The sequence below is a fragment of the Gracilinanus agilis genome, chromosome 4, assembly GCF_016433145.1.
Source record: "Gracilinanus agilis isolate LMUSP501 chromosome 4, AgileGrace, whole genome shotgun sequence".
Lineage (NCBI taxonomy): Eukaryota > Metazoa > Chordata > Mammalia > Didelphimorphia > Didelphidae > Gracilinanus > Gracilinanus agilis.
Genome location: NC_058133.1, coordinates 334,096,516 through 334,116,063, shown reverse-complemented (window position 1 = coordinate 334,116,063; position 19,548 = coordinate 334,096,516). Strand labels below are relative to the sequence as shown.

Here is a 19,548-nt window from a genome sequence, read left to right as displayed (position 1 = left end):
AGAGAGAGAGAGAGAGAGAGAGAGAGAGAGAGAGAGAGAGAGAGAGAGAGAGAGAAGGTAGGAAGGAAGGAAGGAAGGAAGGAAGGAAGGAAGGAAGGAAGAACAGAAAGGAGGAGGAGGGAGAAAGAGAGAGAGGGAGGGAGGGGAGGGGATTACCTAGGATCCTTGCAAACATGGGACAGAATTGAGAAAAGCATGGAGAGCGGGAAAGGGATGACTTCTTCCTACTCTTGCTATTCAGTCTCAGTCTTCATGATCCCATTTGGAGTTTTTTAGCAGATCCTGGAGTAGTTTGCCATTTCCTTCTCCAGATCATTTTACAGATGAGGAAACTGAGACAGAGTTAAATGACTTGCCCAAGGTCACAGAGCTACTGATTTGAACCCAGGAAGATGACTTGGGGCTAGGCACTCTATCTATGGCACGACCTAGCTCCCCCTCCTCCTCCCTTAAGGTTCTTTACACTAGCCAAGTAGGCAATGAGAAAAGTGTTAAATGGAAAATAGGAAGCATTGTATAAGGTATTAAATGTAAAGAGAGACAGTAGATGAAAAGAAATTATTCCAAAGACTGGAGGTGATAGAAAAGCAAAATTACTAAATTAATGAAATGACCATCTCTGCCCAAGGGAACTGACAGAACTTCTTGACTGCATGATTAGCTGAGGGATAACCAATAAGACACCAAGAGCAAGTGAATGCATGTAGAGATTTGTCATAACAAAATTCTCTATTCCCAAGTCAGATAATTGGATCTTGATTATATTATTTCTTTTTTTGTGTGACCCTGAGCAAGGCCCTTCCCTTCCATAATTCCCTCAGTTTCTACCTCTGCACAAGTAGTTGAATTAAATTCTACAAACTTACTAAGTGGCACAGTAGATAAAGCACTGGACTTGGAGTCATGAAGACCTGAGTTCAGATTCTTCAGACATTTCTAGCTGCATGGCCCTGGACAAGTTACTAAACTTCTGCTTGCCTCAGTTTCTTCCACTGTCAAATGGGTATATTAACAGCCCTTACCTCCTCAGAGTTATTATGAGGATTATATGTAACAATACTTATGAAACATTTAATACTTAATAAATAATGCTTGTTTCCTTCCTTCCAAATCCAAACTAGGTCTTAAATGTTGAGAGAAAAATGAGCCACTGTTTTTTCCACAGTTATAATTTCTTTCATCCAGATTTCAAAGAAAATAGTTCTTGAAAGCAGCCAGGTAGCAGTGGGAAAAGCACCAGGCCTGAGGTCATACTGACCTGAATTCAAATGTGGTCTCAGACACAAGCTATGTGACCCTGAACAAGTCACTTAACCTCTTTTGATTTCAGGTTCTTCACCTATAAAATGGGAATAATAATAGCACCTTCCACTCAGAGTTGTCAGGAGGATCAAACGTATACCCAATTCGTAAAGTGCTTAGAACCGTTCCTGGCAGATAATAGGCACTTTATAAATATTTATTCCTTTTTCCCTCCCCTTTCACCAATTACTTTTTTTAAAATTCAACTTTATTTTCAATTCCAAATTCTCTCTCTTCTCACTTGCTCTCCTACCCAATGAAAGACCAAGAAACAAACCCATTACAAATATGAAATCATACAAAACAAATTTCCATAACAGTCATGCCTTCACACACACACACACACACACATACACACACACACACACACACACACACACACACACAAAGGCAAGGGGGAAAAAAGAGAAAGAAATTATGCTTCAGTCTATACTCTTGAGTTCATCATTTCTCTCTCTGGAGATAGATAGTCCTTTGGAATTTCAGTGGATCATGGAGTTGATAAGTTACTTAGTCTTTCATAGTTGATCATCTTTACCATACTGCCTCTGCATTTATTGTTCTCCTGGTTCTGCTCACTTCTCTTTGTGTTAGTTCATACAAGTCTTTCTGGTTTTTCCCAAATCATCCCCTTCATCATTTCTTATAGGATGATAGTATTCCATCACTTTCACATACTGAAATTTGTTCAATAATTACCCAGTCAATAGACATCTCCTCTGTTTTTCAGTTCTTTGCTACTATAAAAAGAGCTGATATACTATACTATATATAGATATGTCCATATATCTATATCAGCTCTTATATAGTAATAGTATATGTGTTTGCTTTTCACCTTTCTCTGATCTCCTTGGGACCTAGTGACAATACTGTTGGGTCAAAAAGTACACACAATTTAATAGCTTGGGGGACATATTTCACTGGTTCTTTTGAGATTTCAGCTTATTTAGTATTGGAAATTCCTGGCCATGGATAAATAGCATCTTTCTTGACTCTCTGAACTGGAGTCTGAGAGTAGAAGAAAGGCTAGAGCCCATCCACTACTGTTCCTTTTGCTCCCTTGATCATCTGTGTGAGGGCTAGAAAACACTCAGATCTCCTCCTTGCCTAATCTCAAATACTGGGTTTTTCTTTTTTAATTCTCTGTTCCAGGAGGGGCAGCTAGGTAACTCAGTGTCTAGAGATTCAAACCTGACCTCAAGCGCTTCCTGGCTGTGTGACCCTGGGCAAGTCACTTAACTCTAATTGCCTAGTCCTTACATCTCTTTTGCCTTGAAACCAATACTTACTGTCGATTCTGAGACAGAAGGTAGAGGTTTTAAAAAATATGAGTAACGTTGGCAGCACGTTGATAACATAATGTTATTGTTCATTTTTTTCTTGTGTTTTGATCCAATTAGAAGAATATGAAGGAGAGAAACAAGGGGGGAGGAAGAAGAATATGAAGGTTTTGCAATGTAGAGTAGCTGTAGGATGGAGAGCTAAAAGGTTCCTTTAAAATCATCTAACCCACTCATTTTTATATATCTTCTTAAAACTTAGATTATAGATACATGTATATATGTGTATGTGTATATGCATTATATATAACTATTATATTATATATGTGGGTATAGCACCATGCATAGTTTTCATTTGTATAACATTTATCAAATTTTAAGAGATAGTGACAATAAAATCTAGTAGCTGTGATGGCCCCTGCCCTTTCCAAATATTCTCTGCTATGCATTATATCCATTGTCAGGCCATGCCTTTCAGTAACTTGGACTTTCTCCTTTTATGGTAAGTACAGATAGATCTTGATTGATGTAAATGAATCCCCTAAATTGGTTGCATTCCTTTCGTTTGCACTGCGTATTCCTATTGGGCTACTTTCGGTCGCCATATTTTACATGATCACAACTTTGAATAAGATGAATGTGAATCCCTGTGACTCCATCAGAAGGATGCAGTATTTACACTAATCCGGAGCTCCCATCAAGGTCCCCAAACCATTCAGAATGTCAGCGGGGCTTCCAAGAATCGTCCTTGGGTTTCCGCTTTCTTAGCCCCAGAAGTAGACACACGAAGGCTGTTTACACTACTTCATACCAAGCCCATACTGCAGCTGCCAAAGGGATCGGAACCGTGGAGTGACCACCACCATCGTTCTGGAGGTTATATGCTTCCCCAGACTTCCACAAGTATCCAAAAACATTAAGAACTCTTGCTTTAAGGTACTGGAAATGGTTTAGTTTGTATCAATGTTCAGTGTTAAGTTTATTTATTAGAAGATATTTTTTAAGAAGATAGTAAAATTGGATCACTCCACTTTTTTAAAGGAAGGAAATAAACATGTGTTAAGCACCTACTGTGTACTATGTGCTAAAATACTTGAGTTTAAATCCAACCTCAGACATTTCCTAGCTGTGTGACTCTGGGCAAATCACTTCACCTCTATTTACCTTCATCTACTGGAGAAGGAAATGGCAAACCACTCCACTATCTTTACCAGGAAAACCCTATGAATGTACCACGAATGGTCGGGTCGCAAAGAGCCAGACTCTAATGAGTGACAGAACATCATGTGTCAGAAACTGTGCTAAGTTTGCTCTACAAATATTATCTCATCTGATCTTTACAACAACCCTGGGAGATAGGTACTATCAGTATCTTCATTTTGCAGTTGAGGAAACTGAGGCAAATAAAAGTTAAGCCACCTAGCTGTTTCTATATGTTTCCATGTTAATAATCTAGTTCTATATGTTTCCTCCACCTATAAGTGATAACAGCATTATGAAATGATGGTATTCTAAAATTTCTATAGACTTTCATAGTTCTTTCTTTAAAGTCCTGCCATCAGTGCAAATTCAGTAGTTGAGTCAAAGCAGAATTTATTTAAACACGGTTAAAAAGGGAAAATGTGGTTGGAGTTTCAAGCGAAATCATTTACGTTTTGTTTTTGTTCATGACCTGTGAAGGGACAGTATTCATTTCATTTCATCTGGAACATTCTAGACACAACAGGTTGTCTGAAAGAGTTAACCTTCTAAGCTCATTCATGAATCAGAGCTCTTTGGGATTTTCCACTGAAGTTTTTCTACAGGCCTTCAATTTCACACTTGTGCCTCTAGAATACCACTAAACATTTTAATTTCTGAGTCATTCATTATTCATTTATAAACAGACCTCTAATGGGGTAGGAGACAATGGGCATGGGGCTGTATTGTTTTCACTTGGGTTTTTTGAAGGGTTTGAGAGGTCATTATTCTTCTAATGAAATAATATAATAGCAATGAGACCTTTAGAGTCCCTATCTATATAGAGCCATAACTAGGTTGGGCCGTCTGGGTCTTTTTCCCAAGGCATGACAATCTAGAGCCAATCTGACAGGATTTGCTATCCTTGAACAGAATGAAACAACCAGATTTGAACCCACCAGATTAGCAAGATTAATTACTTTTAAAAGGGCCAGATGGCACCTTCTTTAGTTCAGCCACACCCCAACTGAGCTCTTCCCCAGCTTGGCCATGCCAAGTCCTATTCTACCCCCACCTCTAGTTGTCCTGGAGGGTATCTTTGGATCTCTACTTCCCTACAGATGAATTTATCTCTGAAAGAGTCTGAGGGCATGTTGTGTGCCACTAACCTGAAGGGAAATATTTCTAGTTACAGTTCTATACTGAAGAAAACTAGAAAAGAATGAGAGAATAGAGAAAAAGGTGTACACATGCAATTTATTTTTTCTGGGCAAAAGAGAGTGATCCAGCCAAAACCAGAGTTAAAACCTTTGGAAAGCTTCTTTCCAATCTAATTTTCACTTTGTATATGTGTAACACATTTATGAATATTTAGAGTGAGAACTAGTTTTCAGATTCCTCTGGACCCTAAAGTATATTGTTCATTCTTCCAGTGTTTTCTCTTCCATCATGAAATTTTAGGAGTTATTATGGCATTTAATACTGATACAGCAAGTAAATATATGTATACATATGTGTGTGGAGAAAGAGATTGGGATCATAGTTAGGTACTGAAGCTTTTGGGTATGAAATGGCAAGAGCAATTTGGTTATAGCTTGGGAGTATTGGTCCAGCAAAAAGATCAACAAATAGGAAAAGATTCCTATATAACTGGAGCTATCTAGATAACTAGATAAAAATAGAAAGATGAGAATTTGCTGATTTCTGGAGAGAGATTAAGAAACAAAAGAAATGGCATATCAAATAAAAGATGGCCAGGAGATAAATCAGATAGGGGAGATAATAAGCCTATAGATATAAAGGCTTGAAAGCTAGCATAAGGAGATTAAAGAAGAAATCCTGGAATAATGGGATAAAATTGAAAAACTCCCCAAACAGGGCAAACTCTTGGAAAAGCTTCTTGACTAGCTGTTGAATTTGAACTAGAAGATGTCTTCTGAAATAACCTGAAAACTCCCTGAAAATAATAAAGAATCCCAAGTCCTGGTGCCATTTTAGCTTAAAATAACAGGAAGACTTTTAGGAATTCATCAGATACTGATGTTTGTTGTTCAGTAAATAGTGAAGGAAGGGAAAGGTCCAGAACATTCATTCATTCAGTAAATATTTTATTGAGCACAGATTGTTACACACTCAATGAATACCCGAGGATTGATTGATTGAGAAAATTGAATTTGATGGAAAAAATATTAGTAATTTTAAAGCTAAGAGAAGAAGTGGACAGTTGAACAAGAGCTGAGAGACCCCTGAGATAATCCTACACACATGAGTGCTTATAAGATAGAAAAAATAAAGAGGATGTGAAAATGGAACACATATATCTTCTGGCTAAGTAATGAACAGTTTAGCACTAGTTTTCTCAGCACAAAGAGATGCCATGTAAGCTAAATCTCACACCTTGGTTTGTAGCCATTGCACCTAAATTACACCAGCCAGGATGCTCTTCTGCTAGAGAAAAAGCATCCCAGAAAAGAAAGGGCAGTCGACCTTGCTGCCTTCTCCAGGAGAGCAACTCTTTGTATAAATAAGTTTTAGGGTTGCAGGAGGGGGTTTTTTTGGTGGGGGACAGCATATTAGACAGTGGTTTCATTGGTATACCAGATAAGCAAACTCCTTCTACGAATGTCTGTTCTGCATCTTAGTTTCAGAGAATTTGCCTGGGCACTGAGAGGTTGAGTCATTAGCCAAGTTTCTCAGAGCTAGTATATATCGAAGGTGGACTTTTAATCCAATCCTACTGATTCCAAGGCTTGCTTTCTCTCCATCATACCCTGCTACTTCTCAAATAAGCTCATGGGTATATATTCCAAAAAGGCATTTAGAGCAAAGTCAAATACACCCACGTGGAATAATAATGGGATAAGAGGAGCATTAGGGTAAGGTTTGTGAAGTGTTTGGAACTTCATTAGATTAAAAGCATTGGACTTAAAAAAAATATTATCACAGGTATACCTTGCTTTGCATAGATCTTTTTCTCTGAAAAAGTTATATGTAATTTGGATTGTACTTTTTTACTAGCGGAACTAACTGTTTAAAGAAATAATACAATAAATTATCTTGGAAGGCAAATAATCCCTCTGTATGACACATCATCTACCTACTCAATTTTTTTTTTGGTCTATCTTGATTTTATTCATTGGGTTTCCTTAGATTGAGTGTATATTGTTTTTTCTGGTAAGATGTTGGAGACTACTATTAAGTCTGTGAAAGATAGGTGGCTACCCGTGAAGAAGCAAAGATAATGGTATCCAGTCATACTTCTTACTTCAAAGAGCTACACGTTTATCAGTGCAGTGTAGCCTCATCTCTGGTTTCATGAGCTTGTGGCCAAAAAATAAATCATCATTTGGGTGACCAGTCTTGTAAGGAGCCTCTCCAAATATACGTAAGGTGGGTCTCAATTGTCAGTCTGTTGCCAGATCCATACTTGGCAGCTTGATAGCATCTACTAAACCCTTTGAGAATGAAAGGTCACTTCAGTGTGGCACAGCAAGGCATCAGAGGAGGACTTTAGTAGAGGATGCAACTATAGCATGTGATGAAATGGTGAAAGGAACCATCAGGATCTGATTGCCATAAATCATTTAGCTCTTTGGGGTTCTTAAATCTTATTTTGTGTCATGGTACTCTTGGGTGGTATAGTGGAGGCTATGAACCCCCTCTAAGATAATGCTTTTAAATGCACAAAACAAAACACATAAAACTGGAAGGAAAACTTACTATATTTCATTACAGTAATCGAATTTTTTTTAAAAGTTCATGAATCAATTAATTCCATTTGCCTTGCTCTTACCACATTTCTGCTTTGGAACCAATACTTAGTATCAATTCTAAGATTGTAAGGAAGGGTTTTACATTTTTTTTCTTAAGCACCAAGTTAAGAAGTCCTGATTTATGAGGAGCCCTTTTAAAGCCTTGTTCATATTGGGCATCATTACTAGATATTTACAAAAACTAAATCCTTAACGTCTTAGCCAAATTCTGAAATCATACTGGTGATATGTATGTTTCAACAATGCATTTACTGATTTGCCCATGAGCGTTCATCTACCCAACATTTATTCATTCAGCAGTGCATATACTTCATAGTTATTTTGTTGCTGTTCAATTCAATAAGCATTTATTTAGCTGCCTCATTGTACCAGCCACTGGAGATAGAAGGATGAAGTCTCTACCTTTAAGGAGCTTATATTTTGCCTTACCTTTTTGTTAGCAAAAAAAAAAAAATCCTAATTAGTTCTTTGCTTTGGGCAATTGTGGGTATGGTGTGACATTCTTTTTTTTTTAATCATCTAAAGAAATCATGCTTCAAAACACTGAAGAATGGATGAGTTTTTAAATCCCATATCTTCTATTAAAAGAAAAATTCTAGTTGTATTTATTACTGTGGATAGATAAGGATCCCAATAAGGGAGAAGGATAAAGGTCTATGGTAGAAAATGTCTTTCCAGATAGTTTTCCTGAGCTTATTGTTATAGCATAGAATTAATTTGCTGATCAGCAGTTTTACCATTTGCTGCCTAGTTCATACGGGACACAGAAACCATGATGTCATCTTTCTTTGCTTCTATTTCTCTCCCACTGGTGTGTGTGTGTGTGTGTGTGTGTGTGTGTGTGTGTGTGTGTGTGTGTGTGTGTGTGTGTGTGTGTGTCTTTCTCAAACTCTGATTATTACTAGAATAACTCTTGTTTCTATTTTAGGGTGTGAACGGAATGTCTGTGGATGAGAAGACTGAATCCCCCATGTATGTGTATGAGTCAACAGTCCATTGTACCAATATCCTCCTGTGCCTCAATGACCAGCGGAAGAAGGATATTCTCTGTGACGTGACTTTGATTGTGGAAAGGAAAGAGTTCCGAGCCCACCGGGCTGTGTTGGCAGCATGCAGCGAATACTTCTGGCAAGCTCTGGTAGGACAGACGAAACATGACTTGGTTGTCAGCCTACCTGAGGAGGTACAGTATTTTCATTTGTTACCACTGATGACAGTGTCCTGTCGATTGATAATGTTGATTTGTGTGCAGGCTGTAATTTGCGTGCTCGTTTACTTGTCCACCAAGTTAAATCACTAGATCCATATCACAGGCTTGTCATCTAAGCCACACACCCCATAGGAGAGGGACACGAAAAGTCTCAGAGAGAGGGTTATGAATACATCACCTTATTTTAAAGGACCAGCCCCTTATCCTGCTCATTTAACTTTCCAGTTATGAGTATGTCAGCCAAGGGGATGTACAGCCTTTTAGGCTTTGAATCAATAATTGTTGCTATGATTTTTTCACTTTCATTGGGTTTAAGGATGGTTGGATTTCCCTTAAGAGAAAAGTAACAAAAGGGTTCCCAGGGCCGTTCTTTCTTTGGCTGGGGGTGAGGTGGGGGGGGGAGCGTAATAAAAATAACCAACCTTTCCGATTGTTCCTTTGACAAAAGCTCTCAAATGAGTAAACTTGCCTTGCTTGCCTTTACTGAAAATATCTTAAAAGAACTCACTTCATTCCTTTCTGTAGCTGCACCAGGTATGTTTGTGCTAGTAGGTTTTGATCTAGAAATATAATTCCTTGGTTCTTGTTGCACTTTAGAACCTCCTAGGATAAGCTTACCCTTTGGAGGGCCACGAAGTCCATTCATCCTTTAAATCCTGTTTCTCCTAATTTCCTTTCTTGTATGAAGCTGCTTAAAACCTTTTCTGTCCATCATCCTGATTTCTCCTTCCTGATATAGATAATTTTTAGACCTTTTGTTTAGGTTGAAAATAAGTCCTTAGGAACCAGAGAAGAAAGATAAACATAGTAATTGCAAACATTACATCTCTAATGGCTTCCCATTGGTTTTCTCACACCTCCAGAAGAACACTTTTTTGAGCTGTAATATGATTTAAATTTTTCTTTCAAACCTTGTCAGGACTTAAACTTAAACAAAGTCTTCTACTTGCCTGTTAGAAATGACTTTATTGGGTACAGCTGGGTTGCTCAGTGGATTGAGAGCCAGACCTAAAGATGGGAGGTCCTAGGTTCAAATCTGGCCTCAGACACTTCCCAGCTGTGTGACCCTGGGCAAGTCACTTGACCCCCATTGCCTAGCCCTTACCACTCTTCTGCCTTGGAACCAATACACAGTATTGACTCCAAGATGGGAGTTAAAAAAAAATTACTTTATTACTGAGCAACAGTGTAGTGGCAAAGAATTTTAAAAGCAGATGCATGAATCAAAGATTTTTATATTAATAACTTTTTAGATCAACTCTTTGGGGTACATCATTATCAATACTTTGGTAGATAGAAAGTCTAGTACCTGTTTGGCAGATGGGTCACCTCAATCAGTTGTAATAATTATGTTTTTTCATATTCCATGCAATTGGTAAAGAATAGGAATAAGACAGACTTTCTAATTTCTCTGGGCTTATAGGAGATAATCTATTAAATTGAGTCCTCCCACTGAAAATGCTTCATTTTGAACAATTCCAAACATTTTCTAAACCTTATAAGCATATAATAATGAGATTTTACAGCAAACCTTTGACCCAGAAAGGTCCAACAGTGGAGTATGGTAGGAATTGAGGATTCTGGTTTAGTGAGCGTTGCTAAATATTCTACATGTTTCCTGCCAATTTTCAAAGAATTAAAATGTTATAAAAATATGTTTGGCAGGAAGATTTCTCTAGATATTATTTTCTCACCTTTTGATGACTCGTATGGCATTTTAGGATCTTAGGATATCCCTCAGTCATCGATTGTCACTATATAGTGATCTTGATGAAAAAGATCATTACATACCCAAGGAGTATCCTTTTTGATTATCTTTCTTTAAAAAATTATCTTTATTTTATTCCAATAACAAATTTACATAGAAGTTTTCCAAAATTCCATGATTTGTGTTGTCTCCTTCTCCTATGTATTATCTTATTTTTGATCCATTTTTGGTCAAGGGGTCTCATTTTTGATCAACCCTCTGAAAACAGTTTATTTGGAGGCAGCTATGTAGTTCACTAGACCCAAAATCAGAGAGATCCAAGGTCAAATACAGTTGTAGATACTTACTAGCTATGTGTCCCTGGGCAAGTCATTAATCCCTTCTCTGCCTCAGTATCTCCATCTGTAAAAATGAGAATAATAATAGCACCTACCTGAGTTGTGAGAATAAAATAAGATAATATTTGTAACATACTTTGTGAATGTTAAAGCACTATGTAAATGCTAGCTATTATTCCTATTATTATATTTGCTTGTCATTGGGCTCTTCTTATATAGGCAGGATGGGGCATATCCCTACCCACAAAAAGTTCTGCTATTTTAACTTTTTAGCTATTTATATTCTAGATAAAAAGTCAACAGGACTATATTGATTTTCCTCCTCTCCTAGACATATGTAAAGTGAGCATTAGGCACCAGATGATCTCTACCCTTCTATATCATTTATAGCATTTCAATTAGTGGCATGGCTGAAACTTTCTATCCAGAACTTTATAATTACTTCATTTTACTGAGTAATAAAGATAAATTAAATCTGTTTGTACCCTCCACATTCTAATATCTTGTATCTGTGAATTTCAGACCAGCTGAGGACAATTCTCAGAGATAGGTATTTCATTGTTTTTAATGATTCTTGCAGAGCCACAGCATACCAAGTTAAAATCCCTCTGAAGTCTGTGATGTTTCCATCAATGATATCACAGTTTTTTAGAGTGGTAAATGGACAAGGTATCACTAACACAACCTTAAACACATACCTTTGGCTGCTGCTTCCCAAGACTTTTTGACATTTTACAGTAAAATAATCTCATGGAAGGGAAAAAAAGCCCCACATGCCTGATTAAAACTTCATGTACCTGCTCAGATCACATAATTCACAGCAACTCCTGGCACTGACATTGACTATTCACTTTGGCTGCCTGAGAGTTTGCTGTGACTGACAACAAAGTAGAATCTCACATACCCCATTCCAGTAGACATCTTACACTCAACACGTCCAAAACTGAACTCATTATCTTTCCCCCCAAATCCTCCCCACCTTCTACCTTCCCTGTGGCTGTAGAGCAACACATCCTCCCAGGACCTCAGTTTGCAATCTGGGTGTTATCCTTGACTCCTCACTCTCTCCTAGCCCCCCAAATTCCAATCTGTAACCCACATCAATCAATTTCCCCTTTGTAAATTTCTCAAATACACCCCCTTCTGTCCTCTGACTGCTGCCAGCACTCTGGTGCAGACCCCCAACACCTCACACCTGACTGTTGCAATAGCTTGCTGGTGAGTGTGCCTGCCTCAAGCCTCTCCCCTTTCCCACTTGATTTTCACACCCTTTATCTTAATTGGGTAGATTATTTTAGAAAACAAAACCCCATGATAGCATGCTAAATATCACTTTTTCTAGTTACCAGTTTCAAATAAAAGCATGTTAAGAGAGCTGTTCCAAACAGATTCTGCCAAGAAATTATATTATTTTCAAAAGAGACTCAGTGGAGAAATCATCCAATAAACGGCTCTCTCAGATGTACTTATGTGTTCATAATCCTTCTTGCAAAAGCAGTCCTTGTCTGAGCTTTAACAGTTTTAGATGGAGCAACAAATTAGCCTTGGCTGTGGGTCACAGGAGTGTCTTCTTCTGGATGTCAGCCCTAGGAGGAAAAGTATAAACACAAACAATCCTTTCTCAGTTTCTAATCACAGAGAGCAGCGACTTAGTAGTGTTCCTTAGAGAGATGTGACTTATAAGCCTCTACATGCAACTCTCCTTCAAAAATAAGGAGCAGTGTAACCCAGTGGGATTGCTTGTCAACTCCGGGAGCGGGGAAGGAGACAACATGAATCATGTAACCATGGAAAAATTAACATTTTTTTATAAAATTTTAAAAATGAGGATATTTGCACTCCTCACTGTGTTACATTTTTAAAAGTAGTTTGCCAAGAGTGAGCAGGCTATGCTATGTTACCAATGAAAAATCATATAAGAAAAGTAACATAAAGGATGACATCAGATAAATGTTTTTTTTAAAAAAATGGTTAGGCTAGTCATATGCAAGAGTGAAGAGTGGATAGTGGACAGCCCGAGGACTCTGCTGGTATCTAGAGAAAGGCCCCTTATCTAATGGATGAACTCCCCATGAAGGATCAACCAATTAATCAACATGTATTTATTAAGTGATTATTCTGTGCCAGGCACTGCACTGTGTTGGAGCTACGAGAAAAAAGGAAAAACAGTCCCTGCCCTCAGAGAACCTACATTCTTGCCAGGCGTGGAGTGGGGAGGACCTGGGTTCAGAGCTGGCCTCAGACACTTCCTAGCTGTGTGACCCTGGACAAATCACTTGACCCAATTGCCTAGTGCTTCCCTCTCTTCTGCCTTAGAATCAATGTTGATATTTAGTATCAATTCTAATACAGAAAATAAGAGTTAAAAAAAAAGAACTGACATTCTAATGACATGCATAAATCATAAACAGAAGAGAACCTTAGAGGGGATAGCAGTAATAATTAAGGAGACTAGGAAAGACTTCTGAGTCTGAGGAGAAGCCAGGGCTTCAGAACTGGAATTGGAAAAGGATAGTGTTCCAGGCGTGGGAGACAACCAGTGCAAACTCGGAGATTTATCAGGAGCACATCTATGAGAATCGCACAAGATGGCCAGGCAAAAATAGGCTGCAAGCTGTGTCCCTGGAGGGAATGTCAACAGGAGAGAGTTCACAGATCCAGAAGAGGACGCAGTAGTACCCCAGGGCTCTGATCCCTTTGCAGGGACGTGCTAGAGGCAGCTCTGACCTGGCCAGTTGTTCATTTGTTCATGGGAATTTCTACAGTGCAGAGAAAAACCCCCTGAAGAAATGGATGGGGGAAAATGTTAATAATGAAAATTAAACTTAAAAGTGTGTGTTGCGTACATTTTTTTTCCTGGAGAATTTGTTGTTAAACATTTACCTCACACCTCTACCCCTATCCTTCTGGAGTGCTTGGAAAGTGGTGCTTACTCTTGACAACTCCACAGTGGAAGATGGCAGATTCATACCAGGGCTGGGAAGAGAAGGAAAAGTTGGTTAGCTACAGTTTGGCCCATGGACCGTCGCATGTGCACACATGTCACCAGTGGCCGGTGGCAGCTTAGGCATTTAACGTTTGGACAGAGACACCCTTTTTTTCCCCACAGAAGGAGTAGTTGACTCAGAAAACATCACTAAGGTTGAATTGATGCTATACAGTTTTAGTTTTTAACTGAAGTACTATAAGAAAGAAATCAATGGGGTGTGGGGAGTTGGGGGAGAAGGGGACAGCTGGGTGGCTCAGTGGGTTGAGAACCAGGCCTAGAGACTGGAGGTCCTGGGTTCAAATCTGGCCTCAGACAATTCCTAGCTATGTGACCCTGGGCAAGTAACCCCCATTGTTTAGCCCTTAACTGCTTTTCTGCCTTGAAACCAATAGGAAATATTGATTCTTAAGACTGAAAAGGAAAGGGAGGGATAGAAGAAGGGAGAGAGGAAGAAAGAGACAGAGAGAAAGTGTATGCAGCCAAAATAAATAATATAGGGGGTAAGAGGGTGGCTCAGTGGATTGAGAGTCAGGCCTAGAGACAGGAGGTCCTAGGTTCAAATCTGGCTTCAGTTACTTACTAATTGTGTGACCCTGGGCAAGTCACTTAACCTCCATTGCCTAGCCCTTACCACTCTTCTGTCTTGAAACCAATACATGGTATTGATTCTAAGACAGAAGGTAAAGGTTTTTTAAAATAAAAAATAAAATAAATAATACAAATCCAACATAAGTAATAAAAAATATGCTCCTAAAAAACACAATCCTCACTAAAGAAAAATACTTGAACAACACTTTGGGAACAATTTTGAAACACATAAGAACTCTTATCATAACAATGACAATTCATGATTCCATAATAAAGTATATTATTTAACTGTTGGCATACACAGAGAAGCCATGTATTCAAGGTGCTGATTGAGACTTTCTTTTTCACATGGTCAGGGTTAGAGTAGAATTTTGTTTTTCTTGACTGATTTTTATATTTTATTTTAATTTTTTTACATGGTCAGTATAGGAATCCATTTTTTCTTTACTGCATATTATTTTTCTAATTTTTAAATTGTTTTAATTTAATTTTTTATAATTATTTTTCTGCTGTTTTCTGTGACTTTTTTTCCCTTTTGTTGGTGAGGCAGGTGATGAGAAGGAAAGAATCAATTTTTGTTTGTTGAAAAAATATTTTAAAAAGAAAAACATTTGTCAATAATTTAAAATGTGGAATATAGCAGAACATTACTTCAATACAGCAGCTCCCAGGGAGAGCTGTTAACTACATAAACTGAGTGATCTAGAAGCCTTTAAAGGAAAGATGGCTTAGGCAAAATCTTTCCAGGAGCTAGGAAGGCAGATGAGAGCCTTATTTGAAGTTTGCTCCAGCATTTGACTCTAGAGAACATGTGTCATGCCAGCAAAGCCAAGGGGCTCCATACCAGATCCTGTGCCAGCTTTAGAACAGGCAGAGAGGGGTGAAAGGCAGCACAGGGTTTGGGAAGTTACAAAGAGTTGGTCGCACCATATCAGAGCCCACAGACTGAAGTCACTTGCCTTCTCTCTCTCCCCTATCCTGACATGGATGTTGCCCCCAACACAACACTCTCTCAGGGAAGGAACCTTCCTCCCTCATCCTAATCCGGGGAAGACTCAGCATTCAGAAGTGTGCTAAAGAAGAAAGCCTTCATGGTGGAAGGGAAGAAAGAAATGTTGGGCCAACAGAGCAGACAACGCATGAAGGAAAGGAAGGCAAAGAGCTGAGAGAGGAAAGGAAAAGGAATTTGGGAGGGTGGTGGGTATAATTGTTTATAATTTCTACAAGCAGACATTTCCCTTAGAACTGTCAGTTTATGGCCACCAAGCCTTTGAAGAGGCATGGATGAGAAGAACAGGATTTCCCTGAGGGCTGCCAGCTTCAAGAGACTGAGGACCACTAGATACCATTGAATAGTCAGAACATAGATTTTGGGGAAGAGGGGCTACCATATACCCCTTCTGCTTCTGGCTTAGAGCATAAAAAGAGATAGATAGATAGATAGATAGATAGATAGATAGATAGATAGATAGANGCATAAAAAGAGATAGATAGATAGATAGATAGATAGATAGATAGATAGATAGATAGATAGATAGATAGATAAAGGCTCTAGTTTTTCCATGTATATAAAAAATTAATAATGCTAGTTACCAGCCACCCCAACAGGGATGTGGTGTGTAAAAATAAAAGGTAAATGAATGACTGTAAAAATAATAGGTAAAGAATTGATTATGGATTATGGATTATAAACTGATTTCGATACTCTGCTTGCTGTGCTTGCAAAGTATCTTTAGTTTATATCAGTGAAGTGAAGCTCATATGTGAACTTCTCTTCAGGGCCAAGCGCAAGGACTCTAAAGAGACTCTTATAAAAAATAAACTATTTATTGAGAGTATATAAGGATAAAAAGGATTTCTAACTCTAAGGAATTCTAACTCCACCCAAATAAAACCCCCTGGTTCTGCAAGGAATCACTTCTCCTTGTGTTTCACAGGTTACACTAATTCTTCCTGATATGACTAACCCAAATTTTTATTATTCTAAGTAAACTAACAATATCATCCTTATTATTTTTAACTTCGCCTTCAAGTTATAAAAATAACAAAGGCTAGCTGGTTGAGTCTCAACAAGAATCAAGTTAGGATTCTGAGCCTTAACAGACTCAGAGTTCAAACCAAAGACCAGGATTTTGTTTGATCTTCTCAGAGTTAAATCAATGTATAAAACAACAATAGATAGTCAATAGTGTTTCCCAAGTTGGAAAAAGAAAACACTAAGCTCCTTCAGGTCTTTTCCTCAGACAGTGAGAGAGAGACAAAAATGTTACCTCATCCAGCCCTGAGAGAGAGTCCCTGTGTGTGACTCTGCCAACTGCCAGAGACCAACTACCACTCCCAGAGAGAGTAACTGTCACAGAACAAAACTGTTAGACTTGAAACTGGCGTTCTGGCTCAGATCTGTTTGAAACTCCAATTCTTCTAAAGCCAGCTTCTCTACTTTTTATCTCTAAACTAATAATGCAATACTTATTTTCTAATATCATCCTTATAGTTGAGAATGGATAAAGTATCATTTACGCTTTCTGTTAACTCTCTTAGAAAGTGAATGCTCTCTTAAACAATGGTTATTGCTGCTATCAGAGAGGAACCCAACCCGCCCCCCCACACACACACTGAAATATCCAAGTTTTACCCAAGATTCCTCATTAATATCTATGGTGTAGATTTCTAAGACCCACTCATGAGTCTTGACTGTGGGCTTTTATTTATTTGTTGTTTTTTTGTTTTGTTTTGTTTTGTTTTTAGCAAATAAGTAGATTCAGAATATGTCAGGTACTTGCCATGGATTACCTACTAAGAGTTTGTCAAGTTCTGGAATTCTGTCAATAGTTTTGAAATGTCTAAATTATAGCTAACATTAACATAGCTCATTTAAGGTTTGCAAAGTTTATTTGTTTGGTACAAATATTATCTCATTCAATCTTCACAACTGGTAAGTAGTGTTGCTATCCTTGTTTTACAGATTAGTAAACTGAGGTAGGCAAAGGCTAAGTTACTGGCCTAGAGCCGCTATGAAATTAGTAAATGTCTGTGGCTAGATCTGAATTCAGGGCTTCCTGACTCCAGATCCAGTGCTCTATCCACAAAGGTAGTTTCCAAGCCTCTGACTTTAACTTCAGAGTTTAAGTGGGTGTACAGGATATAAAATGTGAGCAAGTACTGTTATAATTTGAGTTTCAGGATGGTGCTGTTTGGAAAGGAGAGAATAATGTATAGGGTGAAAAAATAACTCAAGCAGTAGTTAATTTTGAAACTGAAATATGTAAGCTGTTTGAAAACCCTTCCATTTTGAAATACCAGGGCCATTAAGGCCTATTTAAAGAAAATGCTGAAGAATTGCATTCCTCTTTTGGCTTAGCAGTTGAAGTAGAGTATATATGAACTTGAGACACTTGTGCACATGAACAAGTGAGTTTGGGTTTGTTTGGGGGGTTTTCAGTGACCTAATTTCAAAGCCATTTTTTAAAACCAATCCAGGCTATGTTATACATACATGTGCTGTTTCTACCTGTGTGATATGAAATAGCAGCAGCATTTAACTTTTTTAAATGGATTTACATAAAAAAGAGCTGCCATTAGAAAAGTACTCATCTGTCTTTGTGATTATTAGTTAATCAGTCTGTTTGAGTTTGTTCTTAGTCATCATTCTCATGTTATGTGAGAGGGGGGAAATGCCCTTTATATTTTACTCCCCTCTAACACACTTCTTTTGTGTAGTTTCTTAGCTGTGTCAATTAAAATTATTAATTGTCTTCTAGACAAAGTTCAAGGCTGCAAAGTCCTCATTTGATCAGTTTTCGTAACTATTTTGTTTTATTTAATCACAGAATTCTGACCTTTTAATAAGACACTTAATTAAACTTTTAATTCAAGATAAGAAGTTAAATAGCACTTGGGAGAGATGGGTGTGTGTGTGTGTGTGTGTGTGTGTGTTTAATGGCTTCCATTTCCCATCTAGATCACAAAAAAATGGTGTGCTAGAAAGGCATACGTGGCTGTCGGCCAGGGTGTTGTAGGTCATGCCAATATTAGCTGGCAGCAGGCCATTATCCAATTAACATTGCTTCATCGTTGCAAGTAATAGCTCTTGAGTAGATGATTGAGTCATTCATGGTGTAGTGGTACTTTACTTGAGAAAGAGCCAGTACTTCTTAGAACAGCTTTCTTATTCACTGTTATTACCTGCCCTACTTTGCCAATAAAAGTACGACGCCATTTAATCCAAATCTGGAGTCTAGAAGCTGAACAGAAGAGAAACATTGATTATATATCTCATTTGTCTTTTGCTTCCTGAAAACTGAGATTTCACTTAAATGGGGTGAGGGAAAAGGGGGCTGAATTACAAGAACATGCAACTGCCCAGCTAAAATATCCAAAGTCAAGGCCAAAAAAGTTGGGTTTTATTCTTTTTCCTCCCTGTCTTTCTATTTCTTTCTGTCTGTCTCTCTTACACACACATACTCTCTTGTCTCTTTCTGTCTGTCTGTCTTTCTCTCTCTCAGAAACCAGAGAAGTTACCTAATAACCTAATGGGAATCAAATTCCATGAAAGAATTTGGAATATCTCCAAACTCCTCCAGGCTTCAGGTCCATTGTTAGAGTTTTTCGTGACATTTCTGATTGTATAGCTATAAAAAGTAAAGAGCTTTAAAAGAGATTCATGTTATGGAAGGAACACACCTGGAATTGTTGAAAAAGCTTTGGAGAACTCTTTTCATTGATGCAAATCAGCAACTCATCAAAAACTTGGAGTCTTAGAGATTTTTCTGGGGTACTGAAAAGGCAGGATTTTAATCTATGTCTTCCTGACAATGAGACCAAACCTCTATCCTCCATGCCAATGTACCTCTAGGAAGATGTAACCCAAGATTACTGATTTAAGTATTTTTTCAGTAAAATAGATCCTATCTGGAAAGCTAGGTGGCTTCAGTGAATAGAGTGCCAGGCCTAGAGACTTGAGGTGCAGAGTTCAGACACTTTCTGTGTGACACTGGGCAAGTCACTTAACCCCAGTTGCCCAGCCCTTACTACTCTTCTGCCCTAGAACTAATACTTAGTATTGATTGTAAGAGAGAAGGTAAGGGAAAGAAAGAAAGAAAGAAAGAAAGAAAGAAAGAAAGAAAGAAAGAAAGAAAGAAAGAAAGAAAGAAAGAAAGAAAGAAAGAAAGAAAGAAAGAA

At 38.1% G+C, this 19,548-nt stretch overlaps 1 protein-coding gene across 2 annotated transcripts in view; it reads left to right on the top strand.

Moving 5' to 3' along the window:
• BACH2 (BTB domain and CNC homolog 2) overlaps nt 1–19,548 on the top strand; it is a 317,447-nt gene that overhangs the window by 215,519 nt on the left and 82,380 nt on the right. The window contains exon 4 of one of the 2 annotated variants that reach the window (XM_044676454.1): nt 8,463–8,717. In XM_044676454.1, coding sequence (XP_044532389.1) covers nt 8,475–8,717 — 243 coding nt within the window. In that variant the 5' untranslated portion in view covers nt 8,463–8,474. Of the gene's footprint in view, nt 1–8,459; nt 8,718–19,548 lie in introns of those variants that run through there. The other variant, XM_044676456.1, reaches the window with a different exon arrangement.